The sequence below is a fragment of the Crocodylus siamensis genome, chromosome 10 (assembly GCF_052110815.1).
Source record: "Crocodylus siamensis isolate JL-2025a chromosome 10, ASM5211081v1, whole genome shotgun sequence".
NCBI lineage: Eukaryota > Metazoa > Chordata > Crocodylia > Crocodylidae > Crocodylus > Crocodylus siamensis.
The window spans coordinates 40,981,740-41,002,366 of NC_143404.1; the positions used below are offsets into that span (position 1 = coordinate 40,981,740).

Here is a 20,627-nt window from a genome sequence, read left to right on the forward strand (position 1 = left end):
TTGCCTTTAACCTCCATTTTACTGAAAAACTCAGCTCTTTCTTCTCAGAGAAAAACCTGGCAACATGCCATGGTCACTGGTCACCTGCAGCTTGGATTCCTGTGATTTACTGTAAGAAAAAGAGCCTAGTATGAATAGGGTATATTTAGACCAATGAAAAATGCAGCTGTCCACCTCTTTCATGGCTTAGATTGCAGTGATTATTTCTATCTTATGATTCAGCCCTTCACTGGCTCCCAATCTACTTCTAATGCCAGTATAAGGCTTCTGATATAAACTTCAAAGCAAATAAATGGATCATGCCCCAGCTATAATTAAGATATTTCAGTACAATAACTTCTGAAAGTATAACCTGCCTTGTCCCAGAAGAGCACAACTAAGCATAAAAGAGCTGGAAATGCAAGCATTCAGGGTGTAAAAACTTCTGGGAGAGATTAGATGAATCTAGTCTTCAGGAAAAGATCCACAGTACGAAAGAAAGGAACCAAGAAACCATTTGAAGTGTTTCCAGCCAATCCCTTATTTAAATTACTCTGCTACTCACGACTCCCCCTTGTCTCACAGGTCCCATGTCTGCATTCTTGCCTGTCTCCCAGCTTTGCCTCACATCTTAAGTCCACAGAAGCCCCTATAACCTTTTAAAAGGTATGAACAGGAAAGCACTATGACAGCCGAGACAGGACTCAAGTCATGATACCTGGAGAAGCAGATTGGGGGTAGAAGAAAGACGACTCAAGAAGACCAGGAAAGCTGAATAATCCAGAAGTATCAGGGCATACACCTGAGGTTTAGGATATCACAAGCACTCTGAGCTGAGTTTGAGAGTGAGGGGGCTGCAGGGAGCTTAGCAGTTTCTAAGATTAAAAGAAACTGAAGACCACTTGTTTGTGCTGGCATCTATATGACAGTGTCAGCGCGTCCACCAAGCACCCGCTTTTTCCTTGTAATTCCCGCCTGCCACGACTTGGATCTTAAAGAATGAAATAGGACGGAAGTGGTTGTCACATATAGAAGTACCCGCGGGAAGTACCACACTGACTAATATCTATTTTTTAGTGTTTTATTCCATGAGGCTCTATTGTTACAGGAAACTCCCCTTTTTGGGAGCCTGCAATCCAGCAGACTATTCTTGGGGTTCCCAGCCTCCTGGCCAGCCCCATTCTAAGAACCCAGTGCCCCGAGATCGCCCCAGGTCTTAGTCTCTATCATTATTTAACTTATTAGCCGCTTGTTACGGCCACCATCTGTCCCGCTATTGCCAGTAATTATTCAATTACCAGGTTGTTACAGCCACCGCCTGCGGCTTTTCCAGGAGAACCGGCATGTAGGCTCTCCGGCTCTCCCGTGGTCGGCACTTGCCTTCCCAGCTCTCAGCGTCCCTCTCCCCTCGGGGTCCTGAAACCACCCAGACTCTTCAGGGTCTAGGTGGGGGTCGTCCTTCCTGCTGCCCTCTTTGACCCACCGTAGCCTTTCCATTCGTGGATGTTAGCCACAGTTCCCGCCCGTGGCACAGCTCCGCTTCTCCCCGCAGCTCTCGTGGACTCAAGGTAAGTTGAGGTGACAATCTGTGTTCTGGGATCCCTCTGCTCCCGCTGATCCCACGTCGGTGTCCGTCTTCTTAGGTCCTTCTCTCTCTTTCTCCGTGGTGCCAAAGGCGTCCCTCCTTCACCTTCTCTTCTACTTATTCCCCAAGTCTGGACGCCATTGGCTCCCTAAGGGCTGGGGCCCGCCTCCGCGGGGTAATAATTTCCAGCTGCCCTCCTCCCACCCCTGTCTCCTTAGCAACAGGGCCTCAAGGGAGACCCTGTTACAGACAGTAATATAGAACATGTTTGTGACTGGTCTGTACAGCACCTTAAATTGAGGGTAGGGGTGCACCGATAAAGATTTTCTAGGCTGATATCAGTGGCCAATCATTAACCAGCCACATCAGCCCATACCAATACAACAGCCACATTTACAGGAATGCAATCCAGCAGCTTGAGGAGCAGCGTCCAGCTGGTAAGTCTGTGGAGGAGGAAAGGGTGTGGGGGAGGCACTGCCAACCCTAGGTGGTGAATGCGACCTCGCCAGGAGGGGGACAGAGCTGCAGGCAGGTTGTCTAGAGGGCATAGGAGGGTGGGAACGGGGGTTGGCTCTCCACCACAGCATGCACCCCTGGTGGCCTGGGGGGCACGTGCCCCCCTGGATTTGTGTGTGGGGCAAGGGTGGGCTGCCTGCTGCAGACTCAGAGCCAGGGGCAGCACCAACCTCTTCCTGGCAGGGTACTAGGCCAGGGCTGGGCTCCAAGCAGGCAAGAGCAGGGCAGGTAGTACCAATGCTAGGAGGGGTAGCTATGGGATGGCTACCCCAAAATTCACTGTAGCCACCCCTCCCAATGCTGCCACTACCCACCCTGTCCCTCCTCCCCCCCCCCCCAAACACAGCCCCACCCCAGACCCTACCACGGGGAAGTGACTAGCGCAGTCCCTGGCCTTGAGTCTGTAGCAGCGCCCTGGCCCTGAGTCTGTAGCAGGAGCCTGCCCTCACCCCATGCACAAATCTGGGGGCTACATACCCTACCATATGCCTCCGCCAGGGGTACGCAAAGTAGCAGAGAGCCAGCTCTCCTCTCCCTGCCCTCCCATTCTCCTGGACAAGTCACCCACAGCTCCATTCCACTCCCAACAGGGTTACATTCACTACCTTAGCTGGGCAGCACCTACCCCCGCCTCACTCCCTCCCTCACTGTGGGGGCCTCGGTCTTCCCCCCCCCCGAACTCCTCCCCCCCTCCCACAGACTTACTGGCCAGATGCTGCTTTCCAAGCTGCCGGGTTGCATTCCTGGCTATGTGCATGCTAGGGCTGCACATGCACACACAGCATTTATCAGATAGACTGGCCAAAAAAATCTGATTGCCAATAATGTTAATTTTCCTTTCATCAGTGCCAATCCGATATGCAATCGATATATCAGTTTGCCTCTATCTGAGGGTGTGGCATGTGTGGCTGTCCCTTCACATGTCTACAAACAGCTGATTGCTGGCATCGTGCAGGTAGAGGTCCCCAGTTGACCTTTCACAGGGGGTACAGAGCAGGGCACTTACAACTGCTGGGGTTGGAGGAGTCAATAGGCTCCCCTGCACATTTACATGTATGAGGAGTGTAAGATATAGCTGCAAATGTGCTGGGCATGTGAGAAGCCCTGGCATCAGGATCAAAAAAAGAAGCAGTCCCCAGATCTGAGGCAAAGCCCTCCTCCTCCCCAATCACCAGGATTGGCTGAGCATTGGGATAGGGCACAGGGCAGACCCAGAGTCCAGCACACAACAACTTCCCCTCCCTCCCCCAGCCCTGGGATCAGGCATGGGGTAGCCCCAGATTTAAGAACTGTGAATGCAACCCAGCTGGACTGTACATGCAGCCTTTAAAAGCTTGGGGCAAGGGAACCCAACAATGAGAACCAGTTCTCCTCAATCTCAGGTTTCCCTACCCTGAGCTTTTAAACACCAAGTGTACAACCCCGGTTGGGCTACATTAATAGTGTAGGCCCAGAACTCCAGGAACCTGAACTCAGAGAGAGGCTCCCCCCGACCTTGGGGTTGCTTGCCCTGGGCTTTTAAACAGTGCACATATAGCCCAGCTGGGCAGTATACATGGGATTCATGTCTGTGTTGGGATCAAGCATGGAGCTGCCCTGGGTCCTAGTTGGAGACCAGGTTCTGCCCCCAGCTCAATCCTGGTGCTCAGCTGAGCATTGAAATTGGTTATGGCACAGACCCAGTGTCTGGGACACAGATGCCTCCTGCCCAATCTGTGGGAGCAGGCTGGGGGCAGCCCCAGTCCCACTGTATGCCCACCAGTAGCACAACTGAGATTTGACGAATTTTACGGCCCATTCCAAACATTGTGGCTCCTGCCATGCGTAACAGGAGGCACAATGTTGGGATGGGGCATAAAATTCTGTTGAGTTAAAGCTAACTTCGCATTTATAAACACCACCTGTATTAATCATTTATTTCTTTATCATTTTTAGTTTTATATTACTTGCATCATTTATTGCTTTATCATTTAAACCTTTCAAATAACTAATATCCATTCACTTTTTATATTACATAAATAACTAGGTTATTTAGAACTTTAGTTAGAACTCCATTTTAGTTTTATGTTATTTAGCTTAAGTATGACAGCCATTTTGATGTTTCTGTTTTTATACTTTAAATAGAATATGCTTAAGAAAAGAGATGTGGTGTATGTGAAAGAGATGTGTATGCTTGAAGAGAGAGTAAATGTACGTATGGATACATATAGTAAGACAGTTCCTCTTGGGGTCCAGATGACCGAAATATATAAATAACTTTCGTGGTTAATGGCTGAAGAGTTCCAAAGAAAATTACAGACCCAAAGCAAGAAGAATCTGCTACCAAACCATAGCGCTGTAACAGCAGACTTTATTGGAAAAAGTACAGGAAAGTACAGTGACTTACATCACAGCACCGCAGACTTCAGCAGAAATTTCTCAGAAAAGCACCCAGCAAAATTTCAGCTATTATAAAAGGTGGGTGAGAAAAAGAAGGCTTTGGGTCTGTCCTGCATCATAGAAGAGGAGCATTGGAACATGTCCAACGAAGACCTAGCTCCAATCTCATGTTCAGCTTGGCTGGCCACCAAGCTGACTCACACAACTGAGGATTGGTAACATCTTAACACTTGCAGGACTATCTATGTGTGTGAGTTTGAGTGTGTCGTGTTTATGTGTATGAATATCTATATATGTGTACGTACGTAAATGTATCAGCCATATATGTGTATGTATATGAATGCATCAATAAGCTGCTATATATGTATATGTATGTTACCGCTGTACGAAACAGCAGCATTCTGTTTCGACGGAACACTATTTTGTTTCGAATTTCGTTTTGATTCGAAACAGCTGTTCCACTCCATCCAAACAAGGGTCAAAATGGCAAAACTGTTTTGACATTTCACTCATAGGATATAATGAGGAAGGACAATACAGCCTATAACTTTGTCATTTCTGGCTTGATTTGGATGAAACTTGCAGGAATCGTAGCCCCTTCTGATGGCATGAAGCCTGCCAAGTTTCAAGGAGATACGTGCAGGGGGTTCAGGGAAACTGCACCCCAATATTTTGAAAGCAAAACGTGTGTCACATGTAGGTGTTAAGCCACAGCTGGGTCAAAACTGCAGGCATGCTAGCCCCTGCGGAGGCCACAAAGCCTGCCAAGTTTCAAGGAGATAGGTGCAGGGGTTGGGGGAAAACTGTACCTCAAGCTGTGGACAAGCAAAACTCGTGACATGGGTGACACTGCATGTGTTAAAGCACACCACGGTGAACACTGGAGGCCTGCTAGCCCCTGCTGAGGCCACAAAGCCTGCCAGCTTTCAAGGAGATAGGTGCAGGGGCTTCTGGGTTCTGGGGCCCTGTACCTCTAGCTGATGACAGGCAAAACTCGTGTCATGGGTGCTTGTGCAACTGTGTCTGTCTTGAGGCAAAGGGGGCTGGGGGGCGGGGGCGGGGACAGGGACTACTGCGGGCCTAGCTGCTAGGCCCAGCTGCGGCCAGAAAGCCTGCCAGCTGTTAAGGAGATAGGTGCAGGGGACTTCTGGGGCCCTGCACCCCTAGCTGCTGACAGGCAAAACTCGTGACATGGGTACTCGTGCAACTATCTGTTTCTTGGGGCAGAAACAGTTCCCGACTCTGTACTGATTCTTTCCTCTCCTTAGTCTGTGGTTTCCTAGGTGTTAATCCTTGCTCATTAACTCGTTATCCTAGCTAGCTACTGTGTTACGCAAGCAATCATGATTCACTCAGGAACCAGCTCGATACACAGTAGCTAGCAAGTTTCATCCAAACCAGGCCAGAAATGACAGTTATAAGCTGTCTGAACCTTCCCAATTATAGCCTATGGGCGAAACGTCAAAACAGTGAAGCATTTCAGCTTGCCTTTTATTTCAAGGCTGTTTCAACCATATCTGTTCCATTTCAATTTTGCTGTTTCAACCTTGAAATGGGTTGAAACAAAGTCAAAACAAAACTGGCAGTGAAATTTCGCACAGCCCTAATATATGTGAATGTCTATGTTTAAAGTAGAATATCATATCTTACATTTTGTTTTTGTTCTATTTAAATGATCTATTTCAATAATATTGCCTTATGCCCTGATAAAAATTCTGCTTGTTTTCATTTACCCACTGTATGCCTTGTGCGAACAACAATTCCTCATATCCCCATCATGTCTATTTTTTTTAACATCACCATTTTTATTGGTAGCCAAGCTGAGATTTAGAGTTTTTGTGCTGAGTTCTCGCAAGTGCTGCAGAAGTCAGAAGCTCTGATTTACTATATAGCACTAAATTCTCTGAGGGGAAAAAATCATCTAAGGGCATTTGACTGGTGGAGTAAATTTGATTTACAACTACAAAGACCTGATAGCTCCACCACAAATTTCTTATGTAAAACCTAAAACAGGCATGTAGGTTGTAGCTGTGTTGGTCTAAAGACACAGGCAGACAAGGTTCTTCGGGTAAATCCAACATCTTTTATTAAACCAAAAAAATATAGACATTGGATGTATGACAAAAAATCTAAATCATGGCACCTACTCCCAGTTTCAGTTATCTTTCTGAAAGGGATATTTGTCTCCATCCTAGAAAAGTGGTATAAGATATCATATAATTGAAGCTGTGGAATGCAGATGTTAATTTCCATCACTAACTAAAAGCAGGACTGAGAACTCAGGAGCTCTTGGTTCACATTCCACTATTTCATCTTCAAAAGTGAGAGAGAGTAGGTAACAGCCATGCTGGTCTAAAGACACAGACAGACAAGGTTCTTTGGGTAAATCCAATATCTTTTATTAGACCAGCTCAAATAGTTGGAAAAATTCTTCTTAGCAAGCTTTCAGGGACAAACCCCTTTGTCAGGCTGAGGAAGCATCTGCAGATGGTCTGTGCTCTTCCTGGATGGAATGGTAAAGCAGCCAGAGGCCAGTGAGTATGCAAGAAAGCCAGTCAGTTAAAATGTAAATTGAGGTGGTCAGTAAGTGAGAGACAGGTGGGGGGGAGGAGAAGGGGGAATGAATATAGCTATAGTCAAAGAATTAGAGACAGGATGGTGGGTGGGGAAGGGAACGAGAATAGCTGGTAAAGCATGGAAGGTTTACCTGGGGAATCAGATGTTAAGCAGGTTATAATGGGTCATAAATCCAATGTCTATATTTAGTCTATGATTTTTTGTATCCAGTAAATTGAAGAAGTGAAGTTCACAGGCTCATCTGTGAAAGGTATTTTGTAAATTCCTTTTGAGGATTAGAACCAAGAGACTGGAGGGAAAAAGAGAGAAAGTAGTTTCCTTGTGAGAAATGTGCCCCCCACAGGTAACTGGTTATTCTTGTCTTTGATAGATTTCTGGTGTGCATGTATTCTGGTGCACAGTTGTTGTTTGGTTTCTCCTACATATTTTCCATCAGGGCATTTGGTGCACCAGATGAGATATATTACATTTCTGGAGGTGCAGGTGTTACTACACCCCACAATTATACTATACCCCACAACAGAGCCATCAACATTCCTGGATTTTACACCTGCACTCTCTCCCCAATCTCTCAGTTTTAATCTTCAAAGGGAATTTGTAAAATACCTTTCACAGACAAGCCTATGAACTTCAGTTCATCAGTCTACTTTGGATACAAAAAAATCATGGACTAAATATAGACATTGGATTTACAACACATTATACCTGCCTAACATCTGATCCGCCAGGTAAACCCTCTACTTTTTACTAGTTATTCTCATTCCCTTCCCCCACACCCTCCTGTCTCTCCTTTGACTACAGCTACATTCATTCCTCCTTTTCCCCCCCACCACAACTTCTCTCTCACCAACTCAACACCTCAACTTACATTTTAACTGACTGGCTTTCTTGTATATGTACTGGCCTCTGGCTGCTTTACCACTCCACCCAGGAAGAGCACACACCATCTGCAGACACTTCCTCAGCCTGATGAATGGTGTTTGTGCCCGGAAGCTTGCTAAGAAGAGATTTTCCAACTACTTGAGCTGGTCTAATGAAAGATATCAGATTTACCCAAGAACATTGTTTATTAAAAGGTAAGAAGACATTTGATAGACAATAAAGCAGAGGTAAAAATCCCCTTTTTAAGAAGGCCTGCATTTCAGTTAGAAATCCAGTTAGACTAGCTCAGGAACTAATTACAGGACTCAGAATTACAGGACTCAGCAATTAAGCATTTGGTCACAGTGAACCTAGGAACACACAGTTCAGTCTGCCAACACCTGAAATGTAGCCAAAGATCACTAATGTCCAAACTGCTATGCATAAAGTAAGATCTACTAAGCATGCATTAAAAAAACCAAAAACAAACAAAAAGAAACCCCCACCACTTTTTGAAGGCTTATAGCTCAGCCAAATTAAAACAGGTTTCCCTTGGGACACGAAAAAATGCAAGTCTCTTCCTAAGCTCTTACTCCAGTGTCAAATGCCCCAAACTCAGAATACAACCCAGAGAAGTTAAGCCTCCTTGTTTTGACAATACTACTTGAAAACCAATCAGTGCTCACAATTAATTTAAAAACGTTTTCCCACCATGACTGAAAAGGACAGACTACAACTGAAAGATCATTCATTTTCTCTGTTCAAACTATTAAGATTTTCATCCAGACCCTTAGTTCAATCTCAACTAAAGTAATTACCTTTTTGTTTCCTGACTACTTGCTCCCCTTATGCCCATTTAAAATAGCATTGTGTAACATGGCATCCTAAATCCTGTGGAATCCACATCCTTTTCTTAAACCCTTTAAAAATAGTGATGTTCAACTTCTCCAGCACCACAGGTGGAATATATGGCGTGGACCTAGTCTGTGGGTTATATGCCATGCATGTGGTTTGTCCGTGGACCTGGTTCAACACAATGTCAGCGCATAATGATGGCCCATGGTGCAATCTAACATTTTAGTGCAAGCCCAAGCACTAGGTCCAGCCAAAGAGTGACTATATACCAGCACAGTTGGGTGCACAGCACCATGTCATCCAGACTGCAAGGCTCCCTGCAGGCCCAAAAATTTGGCAGCAGGTAAGCAGTGGTAGCATTAATTGCCCTAGTTCTGGGAGCAATTAATTCTGCTATCAGTCTCCCAACCACCAAATTTCAGACTCATGAGGAGGAGGATATGGCTCCATGAGCCAGAGAACCACTAGTGGAAGCTGAGCACCACTGCTTTAAAATACAGGTGTAATAGGTGTTTCTGATCTGGGAAAAAAAATCATTGTGTAGCAGATACTTAGCTTGCCTGTCACTTTCAACTAGATTTTGAGTTGCATGATGTGAAGTTCAAACTCATACTTTTAGAACAATCCAAAGCAGGTCCTAAACAGGTAAATTCTAAAATAGTGTTAGTGGAGATGGCAGCATTATTCTACCTTCTCCAGCAAATAAACTCCATCAGACAAGGACTGAGCTGATGGTGCTAAAAAGAGCCCTTGCAACCACACCATTGCCATGGCTCACTGCTCTGCCCATGCTATCTGTCTCTTCATTTTCCTCCAGTAAGCTTTTTGTCCCTGCCTTGACCACTTCCATGCTTAAGCCTTTCACTACCTGTTCACACTACCTGCTACGCACTTATCACCCTGTTGGACTACAAAACTTGGCTCTGCAAATGATATCATACTTGCTTAGCTAAGAAGTAGCTCAGTGCTAGGATTTAGAAGACTTGGGCAACCTACACATTACCACATCAAATTGTGCATAAACCATGGCACAGATGGCAAGGGTGCTATACGTGTACCCAATTTACAAACACCATATAACAGCAAGCCAGCCATAAAATTGTTCCACATATAATATAGAACATTTTTATGGCTGGTTTGTATGGCATCCTCTATTGAACGTGTAGCTGGGCCAACAATGAACTGATTGTAGGTTTGGGAAGGGGACCACACCGCTGTCTAGAACCAGCCCAGGGCAGTCCCTGCCAGGGCCCCAGACCTGTGAACAACCAGCTGTCAACCTGCTGGTGCAAGGGAGCCTGGGATCATAATCCTGGGCTTCCCTATGCTGGCAAGTATCCTCAGTCCCAAAAATCAAACCTTTTGTCATGCATGTGTGAATCGTGCATGTGTGATTATTGGGATTATAGGGATCAGATCTCATGGCACATTTAAATGAACACCTGCTACAGTTCTTGGTTTCCATACTAAACACTATCCCTGGATTGTTCAGTAACTTTGGGCAAGTCACTTCAGCTCTGCTTTGGGATTCTTATTTGTAAAATGAGGATACAATACAAACATATTTTGTAAAGCACCTGAAGATCTACAGAGGAAAATTCTAGATATGTGATAGGCTATAGTTGCAATAGTAGTGGTCTATTTCTCCCACACTTCTCATTAATTTATTTCATTTGAACTCTTCCTCACATCTAGGAGAAAAACACTCCACGTTAAAATATGCAGAGACACTTCCATTTTCCTCTTTCAAATGCATATTTTTAAAATAACTATGCCATATCTACAAAATACTGCTATCTGGCCAAGCAAATAGCAAGCTGCGACTGCTGTTATTCTGTCCGATACATGAATTTTATTGATCCCCAAGCCTGTGAACTCACTGGATCAGAACTATCAAACATTTAAGTAGAACCAAGGGTCTTCATCAAGGACCACACCCCTATTGCAATAGGCACAATACAAACCCAAATAAGGATGGCCCTTACCCCAAAGTGTCTGCAAACAGTGTAAGACAAAAGGCCACAGCAGACGCAGCAAACAGATATGAGGGGCCACAAGGAAACAAGACAGTACTAGTCAACACTATATACAATGTTTACAGCACAACAAACTTAGTTACAACTATTAACATGCTGTGCAACAGTACTGAATGGATATTAAAACTCTGCTGTCTTACATCATCCCCCATAACATGGAGGGAACATCATCTTATAACTTTCAATGGAGGGACACCATTTATGCCTCGCTTTCTGTGACAGTGAGAAGGGAACATCTGCTCCTTGTTATCATTTCCCCCCTTCCTAGCCAGGCCTTATATGACCTATACTAGAAGGAATCCATCTCCAAATCTGGGGTGGACTTTATTCTGATATGTACTTTATCCCCTGGAAGGAAGTCCAGCAGCTCTAATTAAAAGGCATGGTCTGTTATAAACTGCATGCTACAACATTTCATATTTCTACCATCTCCCAGACCCTTTAAAATAATCACATACATTACATGTCTGTACAGGGACTAGCAAAACGGGGCCTCTGGTCAGAAATAAGTATCAAGCTGTTCTAACCTTATTTGTGTTGTGAAGTATTCTGCTTTGCTGTGTAACTGCACTGTTGGTTTGCATCAGTCCACCTCCACCTTGAACTTTAGTCAGTTGGAATTGACTAGTTGTGTGTCTCTGGTAAGAGTAACAAACAAGGGGAAAAAGTGAAAAAACCATGTTGTTCAAGCTCACTTCCCCCCCATTCATCTAGTACCCCTGACATCCCCACATACATGCCTTCCTTCACACAAGTTCATCTTCCTTCTAAATGGGTATTTATGAGAAACCAAGGGTAGAAGTTAAGTTGGTTGTTGTTTCTGCTACAGTGAAGAAAGGATTTTGGAGGATGTAGAGGGGTGCCTTAATGGCAAGGATTTTGTAGCAGGTGGCCATCCTGGGAAACCTATTTTTCTGCTGTGCACTGCATTAGCTCCCTCCCCTAGTTTTCCAATCCAAGTCACCAAATTTTTCAAAAATGACTGTCAATAGTTCTGTGGCATTGTTACCCAATTCCCATTTGACATTTATTTTAGTTTTTTTAACAAATGAAATATTTGGTGTCATCACAACTTGGGGTGGCTAGGCAAAACTTGATGATCTATGCTACACGAGAGGTCACACTAAATGAGCTTATGTTCCTTCTTGTTCTTCTTCTAATACAGTGTTCCTCAACGTGTGGTACACGTACCCCTGGGGGTACGCGAGACATGGGCAGGGGGTATGCAGGTGCTGCGTTTTGGTCTTTGCCTGCTCAGGCCAGAAGTTCCAGCTGCTCCCCCTCCCTCCATGTCTGGTGCACCAGGGCTTTCACTCCCCAGCATCAGTGTGCCGGGGGATAGGGAGGGAGGCCCTACGCAGGCTGCTTTGTCCCAGGCCACAGTGGAGAAAGTGGGACTTCGCTTGTGGCGGCGAAACCATAAGTGCCATAGTGGCACTTCCAGTTTCGCTTTTGCCGTGTTAATTGGCAAAGGGTACATAAGGTATCAAAGGTTAAGAACCACTGTTCTAGTGAATTCATAAAATAAAACAGGATGCATATAATTCTGCCTGGACAATTTATGAACAACCACTTGTTCAGGCATTTGCTCACCTGTTTATCAATAGATATTACAGCATCCTCCATTTACATATTTTGCAACATATTCATATGTGAGTTTAATGGGCCAGGCATTCACTCCTGAGTGCAATTAACCATTAAGTAGAGTTTGGAGAGTCTTGATTATACAAAGGGCACTAGCTTGATATTTTAATTTAATCTTGTTAGGCACCAGGCAACAGCATGAACCATTCTAACAGAGTATACGTACAAACTGTTCAGGAAGGATGGGAAGGGGAGAAAAGGTGGACGAGTTGCGCTATAGGTAAAACAGCTTTATGACTGCTCAGAGCTCCAGTATTAAACTGGAGATAGGCCCGTTGAAAGTCTCTGAGTTAAAATTAGAGGGGAGAGCAACAAGGGTGATGTCATGGTGGGTGTCTGCTATAGACCACTGGACCAAGAGGATAAGGTAGATGGGGCTTTCTTCAAACAATTAGAGGAAGTTGTCTCCAGATCGCTGCCCCTGGTTCTCATGTGGAACTTCAGTCTTCCTGGCATCTGCTGGAAGGGCGATATAGCAGTTCACAGGAAACCCAGGAAGTTTGTGGAGAGCACTGAAGAAAACTTCCTGGTGCAAGTGTTGGAGAGACCAACTAGGGACTGTGCTCTTCTTGATCTGCTGCTCACAAACAGGGAAGAATTGGTGGGGGATGTAGAAGTGGATGGCAAGTTGGGCAGCAGTGACCACAAGATAATTAAGTTCAGGATCCTGACAAAAGGAAGAAAGGAGAGAGCAACAGAGTATGGACCCTGTACTTCAGAAAAGCAGACTTTGACTCCCTCAGGGAATTGATGAGCAGGATCCCCTGGAAGGCCAGTCTGAGGGGGAAAGAAGTCCAAGAGAGCTGGCTGTATTTTAAAGAACCCTTGCTGAGGGCGTAGAAACAAACCATCCTGATGTGCAGGAAGAAAAGCAAATATGGCAGGCAACCAGCTTGGCTTAGCAGAGAACTCTTCGGTGAGCTTAAACACAAAAATGACACAAGAAGTGGAAGCTTGGACAGATGACAAGGGAGGAGTATAAGAATATTGTTCAGGCACAAAGTGATGAAATCAGGAAAGCCAAAGTATAATTGAAGTTGCAGCTAGCAAGAGACTTGAAGGGTAAGAAGAAGTGTTTCTATAAATGTGTTAGCAACAAGAGGAAGGTCAGAAAAAGTGTGGGTTCCTTCCTGAGTGGGGGAGGCAAAGATTGTGACAGATGATAAGGAAAAGGCTGAAGTACTCAATGCCTTTTTTACCTCAGTCTTCACAGGCAAGGTCAGATCCCAGACTACTGCAGCAGGCAGCACAGTTTGGAGAGAAGGTAAGCAGCCAACAGTGGTGAAACAACAGGTTAGAGACTATTTAGAAAAGCTGGACATATACAAGTCCATGGGGCCGGATGCAATGCATCCAAGGGTGCTAAGAGAGTTGGCTGATGTGATTGCAAAGCTGCTGACCGTTATCCTTGGAAACATGTGGTGAACAGGAGAGATCCCTGACTACTGGAAAATGGCAAATACAGTGCCCATCTTTCAGAAAGGAAAGAAGGAAGATCTGGAGAACTAGAGACCAGTCAGCCTCACCTCAGTTCCCAGAAAAATCATGGAGCACATCCTCAAAGAATCCCTTTCTAAGCACTTTGGGGGAAAAGAAAATGATCAGGACTAGTCAGCATGGATTAACCAAGAGCAAGTCGTGCCTGACCAACCAGACTGCCTTCTAAGATAATTGGCTCTGTGGATGTGGGGAATGCAGTGGATACATCTTGACTTTAGTAAGGCTTGTGAGTAAGTACAGTCACAGTTAGTAAGTACAGTCTCCCGCAGCATTCTTGCAAGCAAGCTGAGGAAGTATGGGTCATATGAATGGACTGTAAGGTGGATAGAAAGCTGGCTGGATCATCAGGCTCAACGGGTAGTAACCAATGGCTCAATGTCTAGTTGGCAGGCAGTATCAATTAGAGTGCCCCAAGAGTTAGTCCTGGAGCCAGTTTTTCAATATTTTCATCAATGACTTAGAAGATGGGATGGATTACACCCTAAGCAAGTTCACGGATGACATGAAGCTGGCGGGTGTAGTAGATACAATGGATAGTATGGCTAGGATTTAGAGTGACCTAGACAAATTGGAGGATTGGGCCAAAAGAACTCTCATGAGGTTCAACAAGTACAAATGCAAAGTCCGGCACTTAGGACGGAAGAATCCCATGCACCAATACAGACTTGGGACTGATTGGCTAAGCAGCAGCTCTGCAGAAAAGGACCTGGGGGTTACAGTAGACAATACGATGGATATAAGTTAGCAGTGTGCCCTTGTTGCCAAGAAGGCTAACAGCATACTGGACTGCATTAGTAGGAGTATTGCCAGCAGACCAAGAGAAGTAATTATTCTGCTCTAGTCTGCACTGAGGAGGCCACATCTGCAGTACCGTGCCCAGTCATATCCCCCGGCCCCCTCACATAGAAAGGATATGGACAACTTGGAGAGAGTCCAGCTGAGGGCAACAAAAATGGTGAGGTGGCTGGGGTACACGACTTCTGAGGAGAGGGTGATGGAACTGGGCTTATTTAGTCTGCAAAAGTGAAGACAGAGTGGGGATTTGAAAGCAGCCTTTAAGTACCTGAAGGGGGAGGGGGGAGCCAAAGAGGATGGAGCTAGACAGTTCTCTGTGGTGGCAGATGACAGAACAAGAAGCAATGGTCTCAAGTTGCAGCAAGGGAGATTTAGGTTGGATATTAGGAAAAACTCTCTCACTAGGAGGGTGGCGAAACACTAGAATGGGTTTTACCTAGAGAGACAGTGGAATCTCCATCCTTGGAAGTTTTTAACACCCAGCTTAACAGAGCCCTAGCTGGAATGATCTAGTTGGAGATAGTCCTGCTTTGAACAGGGGGTAGGACTAAACGACCTCCTGAGGTCCCTTCCAACCCTAATTTTCTATGATTTTATGTTTTGAACAAAAGCACTGTCATGAGGTAGAAGAAGCAGGCACAAGAACAGTCCAACAGTGTGATTTTGATCTCTTACTTGTGGAGGTTGTACCACCTCAGCTTTTCAAGATTTTTTTTTCCTCTCTCTCTCTCTGCCTGGATGCCCAAATAGCAAAACTTCTAAAGAGTGTTTCCCTCCCTCCATAGATAGCATACACTCAACTATATTATTTCACATACCACCTTTAAAAAAAAATTAATGTTCCATCAATTCACTTCATCAATGCATGAACCACTAATATACAATGCATGTACTGAAAGGCATCCTATTTCTTTTTTTTAAAAAAGATACAAGTTAAAGTCAGTGTCAGGCCATAGACCTGCTTGAGGCCTTAGCTTAAGTGTCCTGTTAAGCTAAGCCCCCACTCCCCCGAAGCCCCCCAGACACCCCCTCAGCAGCTGCAGAGCCCCCTGCCGACCCCCAGCACAGCCGGAGGTAAGCGGGCTCGTGGTGGGAAGGGGTTAACTCCTTGCTCCCTGGGAGGAGGCCAGCTGTGTGGAGCAGGGCCGGGTCAAGCCCCCGCCCAGGCCCCTACTTGGCCCAGCCCCCCAGAGGGCCCGGCGACTGGAGCCGTGCGAACAGGCTGCGTAAACAGGCGCTTGAGTTAGCGCGGAGTTTGCTCAGGGGAGGGCGTGGGAGGGCACGAGACCCTGCCTGCGACCCCCCCAGAGTACTCAGCCCCAGCCGCAGCCAGCCTACCAGAGGCATGACACGGATGGGCACGCGCCGCACCCCGAGGGTCCCCTCGGGCTCTACGGCCCCCCCATTGGGCGCCTCAGAGACGGCCACCCAGACGGAGCCCGTGGCTCTTGGCTGCGGGGGCTGCCTGTCCCTTTTTCAGGCTCTGGGGCCCGGGAGCATGGCCACCTCCCCTTGCGGGGTCTGCTCCCTACTGGGGTCTCTGGCACGCCAGCTGGAGGAGCTCCAGGCCACAGTCCAGAGACTGCGTGCCATCAGGGACTGCGAGCAGGAGATAGACACCTACTGCCAGGCCCTTCTCTCCCGGGAGCCGCAGGGGAGAGCTCCGTCTTCCTCCGCGACTAAGGAGGACTCTGGGACCTCCCGCTCTGCCCAGTCAGGGGCATGGACCAAGGTGGTCAAGGGCCCCAAGGCCCGCCGCACCAAGGCCCCTGCCCCGCCGGAGCTTAGCAACGGGTTCGCACCTCTTGCAGCCGCAGCAGAGCCCACGCAGTTGCCAGCTCCCGCAGGCAACCCAGGCTCGACCGCAGCTACTGGCCCCGCTCTCCCCAAGACAAAGCGAAAGGTGTTTGTTGTGGGAGACTCCATACTGCGGGGCACTGAGGGGGCAATCTGCTGCCCCGACCCCTTAGCCCGGGAAGTCTGCTGCTTCCCGGGGGCCCGCATCCGAGACATTGCGGAAAGGATCCCGCAGCTCCTCCGGCCTACAGACCACTACCCCATGCTCCTGATTCATGTGGGCACCAATGACATGGCTCAGAGCACCCCCAGCCAGGTCATGAGGCGCTACAGGGAGTTGGGAGCGGGGTTTAGGGGTCTGGGAGCTCAGGTGGTGTTTTCGTCGATCCTCCCAGTCTCAGGCTATGGGCTCAGGAGGGAGAGGAGGATCCATGCGGTGAACCAAAGACTGCGGCGCTGGTGTTATCGGGAAGGCTTTGGCTTCCATGACTACAGCCCGCTCTTTGGAGAGAGAGGCAGCGAGCTGCTGGGAAGAGATGGCCTCCACCTCTCTCCCCTAGGGAGGAGGCTCTTCTCAGCCAGGCTGGCTAACCTGCTCCACCGGGCTTTAAACTAAGCCCGCTGGGGGATGGGGGGACTACTGCCCCTGCTGGCCCGCCCTTGCAAAGCCAGCGGACCAAGGCACTTAAAGGGGCACTTAAGGGAGCCCACCCCTGCCCCAGCCCTGGCACAATCTGTGGGCAAGGCAAGAGCCCCCAAGGGCACACTTGCCTGCCTGTACACTAATGCCAGGAGCCTGGGCAACAAGCAGGACGAGCTCGTCCTCCTGCTCAGTGCAAAGAAATATGATGTCACTGGGATAACGGAGACCTGGTGGGACTCCACCCATGACTGGACCACGAGTATAGTGGGCTATACCCTATACAGGAGGGATCGTGTTGACAAAAGGGGCGGGGGTCTAGCTCTCTATGTGAAGGAAAGCTACATGTCCCTGCAAGCTGATGTTGGTGACCGGCATGGACAGCTAGAGACCCTCTGGGTAAAAATTCGTGGGGAATTCGGCACAGGGGACACAACGGTGGGAGTCTACTACAGACCTCCCACTCAAAGTCCTGAGCTTGACCAGGAGTTCGCCCAGGAACTGGCTGAGGCCGCTTGCTCCAGGACCTTGGTTGTCATGGGTGACTTCAATTACCCAGACATCTCGTGGGAAGATCACTCAGCTAAATCTGAGCGGGCGCAAAGCTTTCTCTCATGCGTGGATGACCTCTACCTGACTCAAGAAGTCTATGGGCCAACGAGAGGCAAAGCGCTGCTTGACCTGGTACTGGCTACGGGGCACGACCTAATCGGCGACCTAGTGATTGATGGGAAGTTGGGTGACAGCGACCACGAGCTGATCACCTTCACCATCCGCCGTAAAGCTGGCAAGTCAGTCAGCAACACGGAAGTCCTTGACTTCAGAAAAGCCGACTTTGACAAGCTCAAGAGGCTAGTCAGTCAGGCAGACCTAGCGGACCTACTGTGGCTAAAAAGGAAAGCCTACAAAGGATGGAGGATGGGATTCACCTCCAAGGAGGATTACTCCACGCTGGTCCGGTCCTGCAGGGAGCAAACCAGGAAAGCCAAGGCTGCAACTGAACTCCAACTAGCTTCAGGCATCAAGGACAACAAAAAGTCCTTTTTCAGATATGTGGGGAGCCGGAGGAAAAGCAAGGGCAATGTTGGACCCCTGCTAAACCAGATGGGGCAACTGACAACTGACGCCCAGGAAAAAGCCAACCTATTAAACAGGTACTTTGCGTCAGTCTTTCATCAGTCACACGGGATGCCCATGCCTGCTATGGGACAGGGAAATCTGGGTGAGGGGGATCCCCTACCCTCCATCAATGCTGACCTCGTGAAGGAACACCTTGAGAAGCTGGATACCTTCAAGTCAGCTGGCCCTGACAACCTGCACCCCAGGGTACTCAAGGAGCTGGCGAGCGTCATAGCCCACTCCCTGGCACGGATCTTTGAAAACTCCTGGCGCTCTGGTGTAGTGCCCGAAGACTGGAAGAAGGCCAATGTGGTGCTGATCTTCAAAAAAGGGAGGAGAGTGGATCCGGCTAACTACAGGCCCATTAGCCTCACTTCTATCCTGGGGAAGATCTTAGAAAAGTTTATTAAGGAGGCCATCCTTGAGGGACTGGCCCAGGCTAACATTCTAAGGGACAGCCAGCATGGGTTTGTTGCGGGTAGGTCTTGTTTGACCAATCTCATTTCCTTCTATGACCAGGTGACCTATCACCTGGACAAGGGAGAAGAGATTGATGTCATATATCTTGACTTCAAAAAAGCTTTTGATCTGGTATCCCATGATCACCTCTTGGCCAAAATGGCCGGTTGTGGCTTTGGCTCCACCACGATCCGCTGGCTGGGAAATTGGTTTCATGGTCGGACCCAGAGGGTTGTGATTGATGGCAGTCACTCATCGTGGTGCCCTGTGACCAGTGGGGTCCCTCAAGGCTCTGTCCTGGGACCCATACTGTTCAACATATTCATTAACGATGTGGACATTGGAGTCAGGAGTGGACTGGCCAAGTTCGCCGATGACACCAAACTTTGGGGCAAAGCATCCACGCCAGAAGATAGGCGGGTGATCCAGGCTGACCTGGACAAGCTCAGCAAATGGGCAGACGAGAACCTCATGGTGTTTAACACCGAAAAATGCAAGGTTCTCCACCTTGGGAGGAAAAACCTGCAGCACCCTTATAGGCTCGGCAGTGCTACGTTGGTTAGCACTACAGAAGAAAAAGACTTGGGGGTCATCATTGACCACAAGATGAACATGAGCCTCCAATGCGATGCTGCGGCTAGTAAAGCGACCAAAATGCTGGCGTGCATCCATAGATGCTTCTCGAGCAAATCCCGGGACATCATTCTCCCCTTGTACTTGGCCTTGGTGAGGCCGCAGCTGGAGTACTGCGTCCAGTTTTGGGCTCCACAATTCAAAAAGGATGTGGAGAAGCTTGAGAGAGTCCAGAGGAGAGCCACGCGCATGATCAGAGGTCAGGAAAACAGAACTTACGATGACAGGCTATGAGCCATGGGACTCTTTAGCCTGGAAAAGCGCAGGCTCAGGGGTGATCTGATGGCCACCTACAAGTTTATCAGGGGTGACCACCAGGATGTGGGGGAACATCTGGTCACCAGAGCGCCCCATGGGATGATGAGGTCGAACGGTCACAAACTCCTGCAAGACCGTTTCAGGCTAGACATAAGGAAGAATTTCTTTACTGTCCGAGCCCCCAAGGTCTGGAACAGTCGGCCAGCGGAGGTGGTTCAAGCGCCTACACTGAACACCTTCAAGAGTAAATTGGATGCTTATCTTGCTGGGATCCTATGACCCCAGCTGACTTCCTGCCCTTTGGGCAGGGGGCTGGACTCGATGATCTCCCGAGGTCCCTTCCAGCCCTAATGTCTATGAAATCTAATGTCTTTGAAATAAGCTATCTATATTCATTTGCTGAGAGCAAAACTATTATGCATAATGTTATTAATTTGTTAAAAGTATAGCATAAGCACTTTACTGCAGAAGTCATTAGGATCAAGTAATTCCAAAATTTTAAAAATATTTAATGACTATAACAAACTATATTGTTATTTAAGAGAGTGGTTGCAATTATTGGACATATCTGTATATTTATACTACCTTGACTGAATGCTGTAGAACTTTTTCTTTTGGTTTGTTTTTCCAATAAAGAAGTAATTTTCACAGCCAAAATGGCAAGCATGGCTTATCCTGTCACAGAACCAAATGGTGAGGTCTTTGCCCTAATAATAGGCTCAGGGCTTTCCCAATAATGAGAACTTTATCAAATCTCCAACTCTTACATAGAGTAATGAAACATTCTACCTGAGAAGTACTATAGAGCTTCCTTTCCCACTTTCCTTGGCCCAGGGTCATCTGGAGTAATCCACTGTATCCTGTAATCCAGTCAGTCATTCCAGTCAGGTGCTTCTAAAAAAGATAATTAGCATATGTCAGTCATTAACAGTGAAGGACAGTGAAGGGAAGCACTCTGCAATTGAAACATACCACTGATAATAACAAGCAAAAC

General features: G+C 47.4%; 1 protein-coding gene across 1 annotated transcript in view; it reads right to left on the minus strand.

Annotated features, from left to right (window-relative positions):
* Window positions 1–20,627, minus strand: part of UQCC1 (ubiquinol-cytochrome c reductase complex assembly factor 1) — a 180,355-nt gene that overhangs the window by 137,687 nt on the left and 22,041 nt on the right. The window contains exons 3-4 of the mRNA XM_090064074.1: window positions 20,423–20,527; window positions 11,316–11,426 (exon numbers count right to left, since the gene is read on the minus strand). Coding sequence (XP_089920200.1) covers window positions 11,316–11,426; window positions 20,423–20,527 — 216 coding nt within the window. The remainder of the gene's footprint in view (window positions 1–11,315; window positions 11,427–20,422; window positions 20,528–20,627) is intronic.